This window comes from Genypterus blacodes, unplaced genomic scaffold (assembly GCF_046128005.1).
Source record: "Genypterus blacodes isolate CSIRO-AG114 ecotype Tasmania unplaced genomic scaffold, CSIRO-AGI_Gbla_v1 ptg000306l_1, whole genome shotgun sequence".
Lineage (NCBI taxonomy): Eukaryota > Metazoa > Chordata > Actinopteri > Ophidiiformes > Ophidiidae > Genypterus > Genypterus blacodes.
The window spans coordinates 7501-22500 of record NW_027467096.1 but is presented as its reverse complement, the minus strand read 5'-3'; the positions used below and the strand labels follow the sequence as shown (position 1 = coordinate 22500).

General features: G+C 48.3%; 1 protein-coding gene across 1 annotated transcript in view; it reads left to right on the top strand.

Annotated features, from left to right (window-relative positions):
- LOC142988260 (uncharacterized) overlaps window positions 1-8450 on the top strand; it is a 17600-nt gene extending 9150 nt beyond the window's left edge. The window contains exon 8 of the mRNA XM_076137377.1: window positions 2512-8450. Within this exon, the coding sequence (XP_075993492.1) occupies window positions 2512-5655 (3144 nt within the window). The 3' untranslated portion in view covers window positions 5656-8450. The remainder of the gene's footprint in view (window positions 1-2511) is intronic.
- The last annotated feature ends 6550 nt before the right edge of the window (window positions 8451-15000 follow it).

The following is a 15000-nucleotide window of genomic DNA, read 5'->3' as shown; positions in this document are numbered from 1 at the left end:
GGAGGAAGAGGAGCGCTGTGATTGCTTGGCGTGTTGCCTGTGAGAGCTCAAAGGGTCCGACGCTGAGTGATCACTCAGCTGTAGTCTTCTGTAGTCCAGAGTAGAAACAATGCAGTTAAGTTGAACTCAGGGTCCTGGAAATATTGACTCCTGAGGAAGACGAGCAGGAGGAGGAGGAGGAAGGACTGAAGCTGATATGGAGGGGCGGCTGCGTTGTGTTTGTCATTATGATGGAGTGTGACTTCCTGGGGTTATGAGGACGACATCAGCGTGCAACAAAGGGAACAACTGTAATTTATTACTGAGGAAGAGGAGGAGAATGCGTCTAATTGAAGCACAGCTGAGAGCTTTAGTGTTACAAGAGAAAGCAGAGGAAACAATTCAAACAAGTAAAGTTCAAGTCTGCATCCTGGGACTGAAACACTCAGCAGCCTGTGGATCCACTGAAGCTGTCTGATTGTTTAACCTCCTCAAGCTCCAGCAGCACTTTGATCCTTCATGTTGGCTGAGTGACGACGACATGAGACTGAGAAGCTACGAATACAGGAGAACCACAAGAAGCTGTCGGCTGCTTCCACACTCGGCAGCTGTGTGTGTGTGTGTGTGTGTGTGTGTGTGTGTGTGTGTGTGTGTGTGTGTGTGTGTGTGTGTGTGCCCCAGACACCAGAATGCTGCAGAGAAACAATCAGATCTTCATCATCATATCTTCATCGGTTCACACCAACATGTTTTCTCACTTGAGCAAACTCGACTCTTATCTTCTGCGCTCCCGATGGAAACATCAGCCGTGGTTTTAATCTCATGCAGAAGGCCGATGTGTCCGGCTCGTCTGCTGGTCTGAAGCCTCTGCAGCCGGGCTCTTCACCCGATGACTCAGCCCAGTTTCAATTTCACAGTGCGCTGCACCCGGAGCTCAGGGGGCGGCGATAGCACCGCCGCCGCAGCCACGGCTGATTCATGTGCCCGGAAAGAAGGGTTATTACTCTGTGGCCATCAGATCTTTGTCCCAGTGGGGAGCAGTGATTTACAAGAGGCCCCACACATTCTGTCATTAAGATGTGACAGATATTGATGGATATGTGAATCATCGCTGCGTCTTTATGATTCACGTGGCCGTCGTCAGCGCTGCTAATTGAGTCCAATCTGCAGCGAGGCGTGAATAAACAAAGATAAGAGGAGAGAGAGAGCAGGCAGGGGAAACACAGGAGAGCTGGAGGCTGCACTTCCATCCAGGCTTCAAATACAATGCCAACAAATACCAAGAGTGGGGATCGCTCAGAATACTCCAAAATACTCTAAAGTACTCCAAAGTACTCCAAAGTACTCCAAAATACTCTAAAGTACTCCAAAGTACTCCAAAATACTCTAAAGTACTCCAAAATACTCTAAAGTACTCCAAAATACTCCAAAACACTATTCTCCACTTCAACCAAGGCTCTGTGACGATACAACAAACAAGCGATCCTTAGTGGCTATGTTGCAGCTGGAATGTCTTTGTGGGCGTGGCCTTTTCTCATCCAGCTGATTTGTCTCCACATAGATTCATCTGAAGCCAGTGTGAACATTTTTTTTAATGTTCAAGAAGACATTAGGCATTAGCAAGTATAGGCAGTAACACACTCAAGTATCAAAGTCATAATGATGAAGAATAAAGATGTTGGTGAAAACCCGGTGTCGCCCGTTAAAGGTTTTGTTTGTGCTAGATTAATTCCTAAAGAAAGTGTGTATGTTGAATGTCTCTGTAGTTCATTTGCAGGCAGGAGATAAACTTTTCAACCTGGAACAGAGAGAACAGGGAGTGCTGTCACTCAGAGCAGTGAGGCAGCAGATGAAGGAGCAGAAAGCCTTCGTCCTCTCTGAATGCATCGTCCGTCACCATTCGCTTTATTTGCACACAATTGTTGTTTTGTTTTAGCCGGCACTCCGTCATTGTTTGGACTCTTTTCCAGCTGCACGTACGCTCCTCTCCTGCTTCTCTAAGCTTCTGTTTGGTTGGACACTCTGAAGCTGTGTGAACCTGCTGTGTGACTTTAGAGGCGATGTGGTGACACACTGAATAATGAGCAGAGGGAAAGCACCCAGAGTGATAACACAGCATGAGAGGGAGACTGCTGGATTCTTTTCCCTTTTCCTTCAAACGGTCAGATTGAGAGTTCAACAGTTTGCAGTTCGGTAATGAATCAAATCTAAATGAAAATGGAGACAGAGCTGGAATGAAAATAAACATCCTGAGGTCTTTGAGGAGCTTTTACCTTCAACCTGCATTCATTTTGACTAAGTGCTCAATCTGTCAGCATCAAATACAATATATTGTTGTTTTGTTTGTGTTTCCTGTTTAACTGTTTTACATCTGCTTTACTCTTTACACCAAAGACTCAATGGATGAATAAAGTATCTATCTTGTTTCTTTCTGTCTCTTTGTCTCCAACAAATGAAAGCATGGAGTTGCTGATTCTCCTCCTTGGCCCCCTGCTGGTCTAATCATCTTCTCTGTCTTGTGTTTCCACCCAGGGGATGTACAGTTGCTGCAAATTTGAGGATGAAACATCACCGGGAGGTGGCAAGAGCTCTTTACCCCAGTACCACACTGTGACCAGCATGCCTGCAGCAGCACAACAGCACCTTGTTACAGCAACTGTAAACAACACGACTGCCATCGCCATGGTGCAGCAGCAGCCGCAGAAGCACCACCAGCAACAGCAACAGGGGCAGACCTACACCACCATGCTTCCTGGATCACCAGCCACTACAGGCCACTCTGCAATGGCCCTTGGTCCCTCAAATAGCCCCTTACTGGAAGGCCCCATGCCCTGCTCCTCTTTCCTGCCTCGTCACGACCGCAGGCTCGCTGTCGTCGATCGCTGGAACAGGCCGAAGCCAGAGAAGGTCCTGAGTGCAGGCAGTGGAGGAGTGGGTGTCGGGGGGATAGCAGGAGGGATCACTGAACTGCAGGCCCAGCAGCAGTATCAGCAAAACCTTGGACAGCACTGGACTATGCCTGGAGGTGTTGTGGCAGGAGGAGGGACAGGTGACACAGGGCTAGATGAGTATAAGCGCTATTATGGTCCTATAGATCCAGAGGGGCTAGGAGCTAGCTCAGATCAACAAGGAGGCGGCCCCCAACAGACACCCAAAGCTATTCCTAGAGGCCCCAAGGCCTCAGGGATGCCACGCCTGCCTCCTAAAGGCCCTCAGCAAGGGCCTGGGCACTTAATTCCTAAGGCTCCTCCACTAATCCCATCTTCACCACAACGAAGGCCTTCCTTCTGGCGGCGAGGAAGCCTTACTCAGGCAAGGAGAAAGGGCTCAGGAGGGCCCCTGTACGAGAACATACTCCCCCTGGGGCGACGAGTAGTAGGGAGGTATGCAGCAAGGGATGGAGTTGGAAGGAGAGGGCAGCGTCCTCCCCCACCTCCTCCGCTGCCTGTCCCACTCTCCTCCCCTACACACACCCCCACGACTCCATCCTCCCCCTGTCGTTTCTACTCCTCCTGCTCCAGTGCCTCTTCCTCTTCCTCTTCTTCCACATCCTCCTCATCCTCCTCCTCCTCCTCTGTCTCACTCTCAAGGTCCAATTCTCCTTCCTCTTGTTCCAGCGACAGCTCCTACAACTCTTCGCTAAGTTTCCGGTATCGAGCAGGTGACCGGGAAGTCACGGTGGATGAGGAATACGACTCAGACCTGCTGACTGAAGAGTCCAGCCTCCTCCTGGGCTCGCGGAGAAAGATTCGTTCCCGACGCATGTCATCACGCTCGCTACCCTGCAGCCCACCACCTCCACCCATCCCCCCACGGAAGCCACGCCCTCAGAAAGACTTAGGCAGAGAGAGGGGAAACAACCAGTTGGCCCAGCTGCAGGAGTGGTGGGCATCGTGGGGCGACAGAGACAGAGGGAGGGCGGGGGCAACAACAGTGGGAAAGGAAGAGAAGAGGCACCACAAAGAGAGAGAGCGTGAGAGAAAGAGAAGGAAGAAGGGGCGAAAGAAGAAGAAGAGGGAAGAGAGGGAGAGAGACAGGGAGCGCAAGCGGCGCAAAACAAAGAAGAAGAGGAAGAAGGAGGAGAAAACTAGAAGGAGAGAGCGAAAGAGATCAGAGCAAGAGGGAGGAGACGCCGAGAAGAGAGAGGAGCTAAAAGCTGTGACTCCAGATTACCCCTCGTACCCGGCTCTCAGGCGAGAGTCGTTTCGCAAAAAGAGCGAGAGCTCGATTAGAAGCTACGGATGGAACATCCCAGGTGAGGAAGACAGGAAGGAAAGAGAAGAGAAAGAGAGGGAGGAGGGTGAAGACAGCAGGGGGAAAGAGAGACTCCACAGGCGAAGGAACAGCAAGCATTACCACAGCTCCAGCAGTAAACCTTCAACCTCCGTAAAGTTCTGGGGAGCAGGTAACCCATCCTCGGATGCCATTCCATCTGCCTTCCTGCCCTTACTTCCTGTTTCCTGTAAACGAAGGAAGAGTAAAGGCTCAGACAGGGATGCCCTCGGAATGGAAGGAGAGAGGAGGCCGCTGTTAGGACGGAACGAAAGAGGGGAGATGCACTCTAAGGAGGGTCTGTCCTTCCACGAGTGGGAGTCCGAGGTGGAGGATGACGAGGAAGACTCCGAGCAGGACAGACGAAAAGCACAGCGAAGAAAGAGACATAGAGGAGGAAGGACGATATCTGAGGAGGAGCGTGAACGTGACAAGGTAGTTGGGATATATTCTGATGATGACGGCTCTTCAGGAGAGTTTGGGAAGTTTGAGAGATACTGGGAGGATCACGAAGGTAGGGCTGTAGGAGGCATCGGAGGGGGAGGTTGGTTTTTCAGCACCTACCCCTCCAGGGAGAAAACCGGCAGCATTAACAGTCGAGATGACCTCTTTCTGGAGCGAGGAGAGCGGTGGGGGACAGGAGAGAGTGGATGGGGGTCTGGTGGAGGTGATGGAGGAGAAAGAGGGTGGGGATCAGGATCGCATTGGCCTCCTCCCCCTCTGACAGCACCACCTCCTCGGAGGTACTGGTCCGTGGACAAACTCCACATACAGGATGAAAAGAAGAGTAAACGAAAGTCGAAAGACAAGGGGAGAGGGTACACAGGTTGTTCCTCCTGCCATTCTCCCCATCACCACCCACACGCTCACTCCTCTAAATGGGCCGGGGTAACCTCACGAAGCCAGGAGGAACTATACCACCACTGCCAAAGCTTTGGTGGGCCCCTGAAATCCAAACGTGACTCCTCCTCGTCCTCTAAACCTGATCGTTCACAGAATCCATCCAAATCTGGCAGCCAGTCCAACCTCAGTATCCAGAGGACACAGAGAACTGACAGGGATCGCGATCGAGGAAGGCAACCATCTCCACCTCCGACCCTCATCCCCAACCTGCCACCTCCGCTCCCTGCCCTTCCCGCTCCCCCAAGCTCATCCCATCCCATCCATGTTCCTCCACCTGCTTCCTCCTCTTCTGTATCATCTCCCTCTGTGGTCTCGTCCACGCCAGGAGCTCCACAGCCCTCCTCCATGGCCTCTGCAAGTGCCAAACTGCAGTACCAGAGACTGCGCTCCGTGCCCCAGCCCCAGAGATTCCCTCAGTCCCCCCACTTACCACTGAAAGCCAAGAGCCTCTGCTCGCGAAGGGGCTCAGCCCATTTCTCCAGCGTGGAGAGCGAAGTGTGAAGTTCAACAAGGAGTCAAAAGTCATAGGAGAGGTATTCAGTCTGAAGCTAAACATGTAATGTGGATATGAATCTGCCTGGCATCAAAGACGGAATGACAGCCAAGTCAGTACAGCTAATGCACTGAGCCCTTTCATAAAGCTCTGCACAAACACATGAACAAACCAGAAAGCCAAACAAACCTACAGTACATGGGGCAGGTCTGTGGAAGACGGGAGCACTTTTGCATTTACTTACTGTTATTTTGATTCCTCTCAGTATGTGAAAGACCAGAGAAGCAGCACGGGCCTGGAACACCAACACAGTACAAGCAAACCAGACCTTTCAATCGGTCCCACTGACTCCTTTGCCACAGACAGTCAAGGGCTTCGGATGTTGAAGCAGTGTAGTAGTTTGTATTTTAGAGGATTCTTAACGCTTCCTGAGGGCTCAGGAACTTTGTAATACTGTACACCTGCTGCTCTCAGAAGCCTCTAACACAGAACAACGTTCTCCATAAGGAACCGATTTTAAATTTCTTTTCCCTTAAACGCTTATCCCTACTTTCCTTTACCCTTAACAAACTGTTTACACCCCCGCAGAACTGTGACGCCTGACAGAGGCACCTTTGTTGTGAATGATCAATACCTTCTTGTTTCGGCGGAGAGGAGGCTGATTCCCACTCTTGTCTTCTGTGTTCTCCATGCATCCTTACTCTCTGCCTTCTCTCCTCTCCCATCCTCCTCCACCCTCTGATTTTCTCTCTTTTACCTCCTTTCTCTCCTGCTTTGCGTGTCAGTCTTTCTCCTGTCACTTCCTCTTCTATCATTTCCTCCGGGCTCCTCTCCTCGATGTGATTATTCTGTCTGTGCTTTTCTGTGTTTGTATTCTTGACAACAGGGTAAGTCAACTGTGACTGATATTTTGCTGGCTTAATGAAAAGCTGAGTGCCAAACTTAAGTAGAGCTCAACATCAATCTGTACGACGATAGCTGCTGTGTTTCCTTTTATCTCACAGAGAACCACATCAACAATGTGTCAATATGTGCACATGCACATACAAGTGCACACAAGCTGTCATAAACACACATATTTACACCTGAGCAAGTCATCTACCCTCTTTCTCAAGCAATACATCACTCACATCTCTCCGTGTTCCAGTTTTATATTTGAAATTGCTCATTTTACTTCTGTGTTGTTGTTGTTCTTGGTGGTGTTCTATATATGAAGACATGTATTTAGTCTAACACATTGTAAACACTGTGCCATACTGCTCAAGCTTGGGTGCACCCCAACCATTATCGCAACTACCTACAGTTACTATGACAACGGAGGCAATTTCTGTTCCCTCCCGGTGTTTGACTGAATGTAAAGTCAGCTGCCAACAAGTGAGCTGCAACAATTAAGACACTTGAAGAAGGAAATTGTAGCATTTCCGACGATTTGGTTCCGTAACTAAGTGAGGAGAGGGCGTCGACTTCGCCCTGTGTGAGTCGTGGTGTGCAAACCTTGCCGAGTAGTCAGTGTTAGTTTGCTGTTTGAGCTATATTCATCTTTCTGTTCTTTGTCTGTTTGCTGTTTTCTGGCCTTAGCAACAATTGGACCACCTGCAGCAGAAAACAAACATTTGGAAAATGAAGTAATCAAGCCAGGTTTGCTTGCCATCGAGCAGGAAAGGTGTGTAAAATGTGAGGTGGTGCTAAGTTTTGTTAAAAAAGGTGACTGATTGGTGCAGGGAAATATAAACTAATAGCCTTACGCTGATGCCTCCCGCCATATGTTTGTTTAAAGTTTGAGTATAAAAGTTTGTTGTGTTATACATGTCTGGCCTTATGTTAGCAAGATTTATGATCCGATAAAAACAATTGAGGCAAAGCGTAACAAATAGGAGCATGATGGAGTGTGTGCTGTGATGATACCAAGAGACTGTGCCTCTCTGGGATTCTAGCTAGCAGATGAGATGAAGAGGTGGATCCGACTGTTTATGTATGAAAGACAAATCCTGTCCGCTTTTTGTTAAAAAAATATTCCTCTACTTGTAAATGTAATCCAGACCTATAGCTTTCAATCCATGACGTCTCAACAGCTAAGCTAACACCAGCACTTACACTCCGATGTCAAGCACTTTGCTTAAAGTGACACGCCGGAGATTTTAATGGTTTCCGGAAGAAATACGTCCGAAATCGACCACTGACATTGTGTAAATGGTAGTCTGTGTTCATTTACCGGGCCGTAGTCCACAGAATGAACCCGTCTGGATCTGCTAAACATCGCAACGCCTCTCAAATGTCCTCTACTTGGAAGTTATCTGCTTAGTTGGATACCAACATGTTCACCGTTGCCTCAGAATGTGTGTCCCTGGGACATTTTACCCTTGTCATGGATCCTCTAGTGAGTTTCAGGTGCCTTCTCACATCACTTTGTTGAGGGAACGTTGTAGAGACATGCAGGACCATTTGTACCTACAGAACACAGATTTGATACGACATGGCGTTAGCGTCTTTTTGAGAATCCAAAGGAAACATTTAGCTTTTTTTATGTTTGTGAGGTGCATAAACCTCTGTCTCTAAAGCGGTCCAGACCTAAAAGGACTACAGACCTGCAAAGTCAACCACTAATATGTCAGTGACCAAGTTCAGACGGAATTTCCCGAAAATCGTTTCTCGGGCGTCTCACTTTAAACTCAAGCAGCCTGTTTGTCCATCAACTTGTGCATTTGTTGGAGTTTGAGTGGCAGTCACTCGGCCTGGACCACCAAACTCGCCACAGTGTGGTCAGCTTCTGTTCTCTGCCTGGATCTGCATCTGAGCCATAACTTCAGCTGAAGAAAACAAAAAAACACTTAAGTTTTTAACTCAAAAATGTTGTGTAGAGTTTGTTTGCCTTTTTTCAGATAAAAAAAAAAACTAAATTATATATATATAAATCTATATATATATATTTGTGGAGGTTGGTAGAGTTAGAGAAAATGTTGTTACCATCTTGATATTTATGGATATTGTTTCTCATTCCATAATAAGATAAACGTTCTATGTTAAAGACACACACATCCTCAAATCTACCTACAAAAAGGGAACCATTTAGTTTTATGCTTGAGACTTTCGGTTGACCTTCTTTCATAAGTGATGCCTGTATGATGCCAAGTTCCAAAATCACTCTTGGAAACAATTTAGTGCTTTGCTCATTACAATCAGCAACCAACAGCTTAGAGAGATCTGAAACATGGTGAGGTGTTTCTGTGTGTTCACTTTGAAAGCATCTGGTGTCGGCTGGTAAGAGACCAGAGAATCCCTCAAACAGCAACGGGACCGCCACTCCTTTGCGTGCGTTCACTGATTCGTTGGGAGAGGAAGTGAAACCCCCAATAACCTGTTGCCTATGTTGCTTTTAAAGATTGGGGCAGAGTCCAGACATACTAGGATTGAGTTCACATTGAGTTTCAGAGTCAGTGAATTGTAACTGACTGACTCTAACCTGTTTTTATTCCTGCTGCTTTGAGCCAGGTCAGTCCTTTTCACAGCAAGCCCAGCAGCAAGGACTTGATTGGTCAATTGCTATCACGTGACACCTAAATGTTGTCTCCCTCAGTTTCATACAAATTTGACCCCATAGATTTAAGTTTGGGCTACTTAACCCCAACCTCAACCCTAACCCAAGTCGTCCTAGGCCAATAAAGGATCTGAACCAACGAATCAGTGAAAGCAGCTGAAGGAAATCGATGATGCCGTTCACTTCAAAGATTCTTTCGTGAACAACACAAACCCCGAATCGATTGAAACGGTCCAATCGGAGCGGCGAAGCACCGCAGCCGTGAACACAAAGCTGGGGCGCGTCCTCAGAGGGAGGAGCCGCCCCGTGTTGCTTCTGTCCCCTCCTCCTGCCTTCCCTCATGTCCATCCATTGTGTCGGTGCGTGTCTGCAACTGTGAAGCTGGTCTGTTTTTAAAAAAAGAACCTGTGGATATATTTATTTCATCTAAAAAAGAATAGCATATCTAAATATATATGATAGTATATTTCAAGACTAAGATCTATGTTATATAAGTTTGTCTACTAAATTTACGGTATTATCTCTATGAATATGTCTTTTTTGTCTCTCTGTCTGTCCCTCCTCGTCTGGAACCCCCCCCCCCCCCCCCCCCCCGCCCCACTCCCTCGCCCTCCCCCAGCGAAAACAGAGACCAGTACCTAACTGTGTTTTTGCTCACTTAAGACCGACCATCTGCCACCGTTAGCTACCCACTGAAGCTAACTATGAGATTTGAGCAGAGTGACAGCGTGGAGGGTGTGTGAGTGTCTTATGATGACCGTGTCACTGTAGCAGTGGTGGTGTGTGTTTGTCTACCCAGAGGGGCCTTTAGTTTTTGCTTTGGGCTAAAAGAAAATAACGACTTATTCAACATTTTATGGCTAAAGCAGCTTTTTACCACAACTCCTACTTGTTTGGGGGTTGCCTAGGAGACCCAGTTAGGGGTTCAGACTGGAGCTTGGAGTGTGAAGCTGGTGAGGTGACCTCTGAGACAGGATGCAGCGAGCAGAACGGGCTTTCCTTCACATCTCTGAGTAGCTTCTCCCCCTGCCAGCGTAGTGGAGCACTCTGACTCTCTGCCAAGCTGCAAAGAAGGGAATAGAGTAACACACAACACACACACAACACACACACACACACACACACACACACACACACACACACACACACACACACAGCTTCTCTCTTAGTTTGACAAAGCCGCCGGGCTGCAATGACAGATGAACCTGTGGCTGGGTTTGGTTTTCACTCAGGCCGAGCGTGGCAGAACCAGGGCTGAGTGTGAGCCGTCGTGTTCATGTGAGGGAGCTGAGCCTCCTTCACCCTCCTCCCCCCCCCCCCCCCCCCCCCCCCCCCCCTCTGCTGGGGTCGACCCCTGTGTGTGAGGTTCATCTTCCACACAGGCGACCTCGTTGCCACGCCCCGTACAGGACGCCGCCTTACTTACTCACGGCGCCCTGCGGTCCTGTGATGGACGTCACTGTGATCTGACTCGTCTACCAAACGCTTGAGTTCCTCTTGAGCCTGTTTGTGCGTGTGTGTGTGAACATGTGACAGACGGCTCTGCTCTCTCAGCCCTGCTCAGCTCTGCTCCGGCCCACAGTGGAAACACATCCACCTGTCTGCCTGTACACCTCTCTGAAACATGTTTCAAGGCCTTGTATCAATACTGTTGTATTGAGAGACTGTAGGGGATGATGGCTGGATGTGCGCCACTCTATTGTCAGCACCTCTCTCTCTCTCACACACACACACACACACACACACACACAGATGTAAGTACACAGACACATCAAGGTGAAGGTGGCTCCTCGCTGCCGCCGCTCTGCTTCAGCCTCCACCGCCACCACTGGGGACAATGACAATACTGTGCTGTACTGAAGGCAGGACAGAAATAAAAAGATGATTTTAATAAGGAACTGAACCGAGTCCTTTATTCTTCTGCTTCCTAACCTCTCACCTCAGGCAGGCGGCCATGTTCCCTCATGTCTTTATCATTTATGTTACTGTAGTGTTTGTTTCCTACACAGTGAGCTGCCAGTGAACGCCTCATCAGAGTGCAAACATTGTTTCTGCAGTTTGCTGTTATTGCTTTAAAGTTCACTTCTACCTTTAGATTTAAGAGCTGGAATCACAAAATGTGTTTAGCTCAATGAAACATTAGCTGCTGTAGCTTTACAGCCCTGAGCAGGAGCCGGGGTCAGAGGTCAAACTATAGATCACTGACCATAAAACTGCTCTGTGTGTGTGTGTGTGTGTGTGTGTGTGTGTGTGTGTGTGTGTGTGTGTGAGAGTACAAAGGTTTGTAGCCTGTATATTTTGCTGCCTGTGGCTTTAATTTTTCAACATGACAGCAATAATACACACACACACACACACACAGATGTCTGATGTAGCTTAACTGACCTTGCACAGCAGCGTTTTGCACACACACACACACACACACACACACTGACCCCATAAAGAGGTTATTTTTCTCATCAGCCATTGGTGGCAGGAGGCTGGAGTAAGTTAAAGTGAAGGATGATCAGAGAGACACTGGAACAGCACTCAGGACACACACACACACACACACACACACCAAGATGTATGTAGTACCTTTGAAGGTGTCATACATTAGGAGGTGTGTGTGTGTGTGTGTGTGAGGGTGGTGTTGATTTAATGGTGTGTGTGTGTGTGTGGTGATTCAGGTTCAGTTATCTCCATTTACACACACACACACACACACACACACTTACAGAGCTCCTCTGCCTAATTAGCAGCGTGATGACATCGTGGAGATGGACGACACAACAGGAAACATTTATAAGTGTTTACGTTAATGAAGCTTTCTGTACTTTGACAGGAAAAAGATTCATGCTCTCACAACTGTGTGTGTGTGTGTGTGTGTGTGTGCGTGTGCGTGTGCGTGTGCGTGTGCAGCTTCATGTGTTTCCTTTAATTGTACCGGCGTCTTCATCAGTGCATGCATCATTTACTACTATGAACCATTGTGTTTCTCCTCCTCCGCCTCCTCTTCCTCCTCCTCTTCCTCTTCCTCCTCCTCTCCCTCCTCAGTTTGCATTCCCTCTCTGGTTTCCCATGATGCCTCATAAAGCCTTCTGGTCTCTTAATAGGCCCGATCGTAGTCGCAGCACAGCTTCCATTAGAGCGTCTGATGTTGCTTTATTCCTCCCGCGTGTCGCCAGCTGAGGTTCCTCCAGAGTCACACACACACACACGCACACACACACACACACACGTATGTCCTTCATCTCTCCATCCTGATGTGAGTCCTGTGGCAGTGTTCAGACGCTGCAGCTCCAGTGTGCAGTGACAGTAAACTGGTAGCAGTGTCTCGTACGTCTAATGGGTTAAAGTCCTGTTTGTTATTCCAGTCTTCATTAAACCTGCTGCAGTTTAGTGTTCATGTGAAGCCAGCGTCTCCATCTGCACTCTGAGCAAACACACACAATGTTTGTGCGTCGCGACGTGGACAGAAATACGTGACAATGCAGGAAAATAACCAGATTGCTCCCGTATCCAGGGGCAACGCTCACACACACACACGTATGATGAGTGTAACTCAGTCAGCAGTGTGTTGGTGCTCCAGTCTGCAGAGGAGCAGCTGGACGGCCACACGATCAATACATGAATCTGCTGTCTTGATTGGTTTGGGAGTCAAACCTCACTCATCACTGCTACAAGTCCCACGAGTCCCACGAGTCAGACGAGTCTCACGAGTCCCACGAGTCCCATGAGACAGACGAGTCCCACGAGTCAGACGAGTCTCACGAGTCCCACGAGTCCCACGAGTCCGACGAGTCTCATGAGTCCCCACGAGTCACATGAGTCACACACACGTTTGCTGACTTGAGACTCGACTGAAGTTGAAAACGACTCCACTTCATCTCAAACTCACTCCTCTGCATTTTCCGCAGCATTTTTAAATCAAACTGTTTGCAGATTTCCCTTATCTTTGTATAATTTAGTATAGAATAGAATAATAGAAAACATCTTTCCTAGAAACAAACAGAAGATTGCCGACTTCCCCAAGCACAACTTTGTTGTTGTGTTGCTTTGTGTGCGTGTGAATGTGCTGTGGGGATGAAAGGGTTAAAGCTTCTTTATCACTGAAAACCTGCAAACAAAAAGGGCGACTTTACATAAAGAAGCTAAATGAAAGTCACATTTCTTGAATGACTCCTTATTATGCTGCCTTGTGTTCTCTGAGCGTTTGGTCTTTGTGATCGGTGCTGATTGATTACAGCGCCCGGCTCCTGTGGCTGCACTCACACTGCACAATAACACAATAACACACAAACCTGCAGGGAGCCAGCAGCTTCACACATATTAAAGCTCATTCATCACAGCAGATGGGAGAGAATACAGAAGAAAGCCTGTTTAACAGCTGAATCACTGAGTCCTGAGTCACCTTCACCTCTCTGCTGCATTCTAATGAACCTTTGGTTTCAGAGGAGCAGAGAAACACGCAGAGCCACGATGCAGCGCCCGGGGAGCGAGGCCCCGCCTGCAGCCTGGTGCCCGGGTCAAGGGCAGCAGGAGGAATTAACCTCACACACGTGTTTCTGATGGGAACCCAGGAGGGAGACGGCACACACACACACACACACACACACACACACACACACACACACACACACACACACACACACACACACACACACACAGAGGTAAACAAGGAGTCCTGTGATCTGCTGAGTCGCACTTCAGTACAAAGACCTGATCTCCGTTTGGGTTCCACTTAAGAAAGTTGCATCAAAGCGTTCTGTGGACAAACACACACACACACACACACTCACACACACACACTCCCTGCAGGCCGTGCTGATGTGAACAAACAGTGATGAGTGGTTACATTCTGGTCTGCAGGTAGCTCCGCCTCCAGCATGTAGCTCCGCCTCCAGCATGTAGCTCCGCCTCCAGCATGGTCACATACATTAGAGGGGACGCACTGAAAGCTTTGATCTTACAGAATAGAATTATGGATGTGTGTGTGCGTGCGTGCGTGCGTGCGTGTGTGTGGGTGTGTGGGTGTGTGTGTGTGTGTGTGTGTGTTACACTGCTTTATCACCACTGAGGTGCAGATATTTTATATTATAATGTAATTCACTTTCATTTCTGAAAATATTGAATCATCAAGGAAAAAGTTCAAAAGTTGAAATACTGAAATTCTCTTTATTTCTTTTTGAAGTTCTTTGTTACGACTCAGAGGCTCTGAACTCAAGTGAGACTTTAATAAGAGTGTGTGTGTGTGAGTGTGTGTGTCCTTGTGTGTGTGAGTGCGTGCGTGTGTGCGTGCGTGCGTGTGTGTGTGTGTGTCAGTGTTTCCTGACACCTTCACACTCTGAGTTTGATCCTGAGAAGCTGATAATTCTTTTCATTTTCTGAACTTGTTAAAGTCACCAAACAGGAAGAGGATCTGCTGTCACCTTCAGTGTGAGCCTGCAGAACCAGAACGAGCTCATCTTCCTCCTGCACAGCATCACAGCTCATCTCCTCAGAGACAGAGACAGAGCAGCACAAAGTGAAAGCTGCAGTGACTGATCATTATTATTATTAGTTCATTCGGTTTAAGAAGCTGAATCTGTGGACCCATCTGGTCTCTCCAGCCTCATGTAGGGGGGCGAGGCTGAAGGACTTCCTGTTTGGAATCCTCAAGCTCCCCTCCAGTCACTGGTAGGGATCAATAAACCTATTGATCTGCAGCAGGTGTACAGTAATGTGCTTATTATGAGGTATTGGCTAATAGAGACCTCACTTACTGCCCGTCCAGATAATGGGGGGAGGGGGATTTGGGTTCATGCCCCCCATCAGCTCCTTATTAGCCTGTGACTGA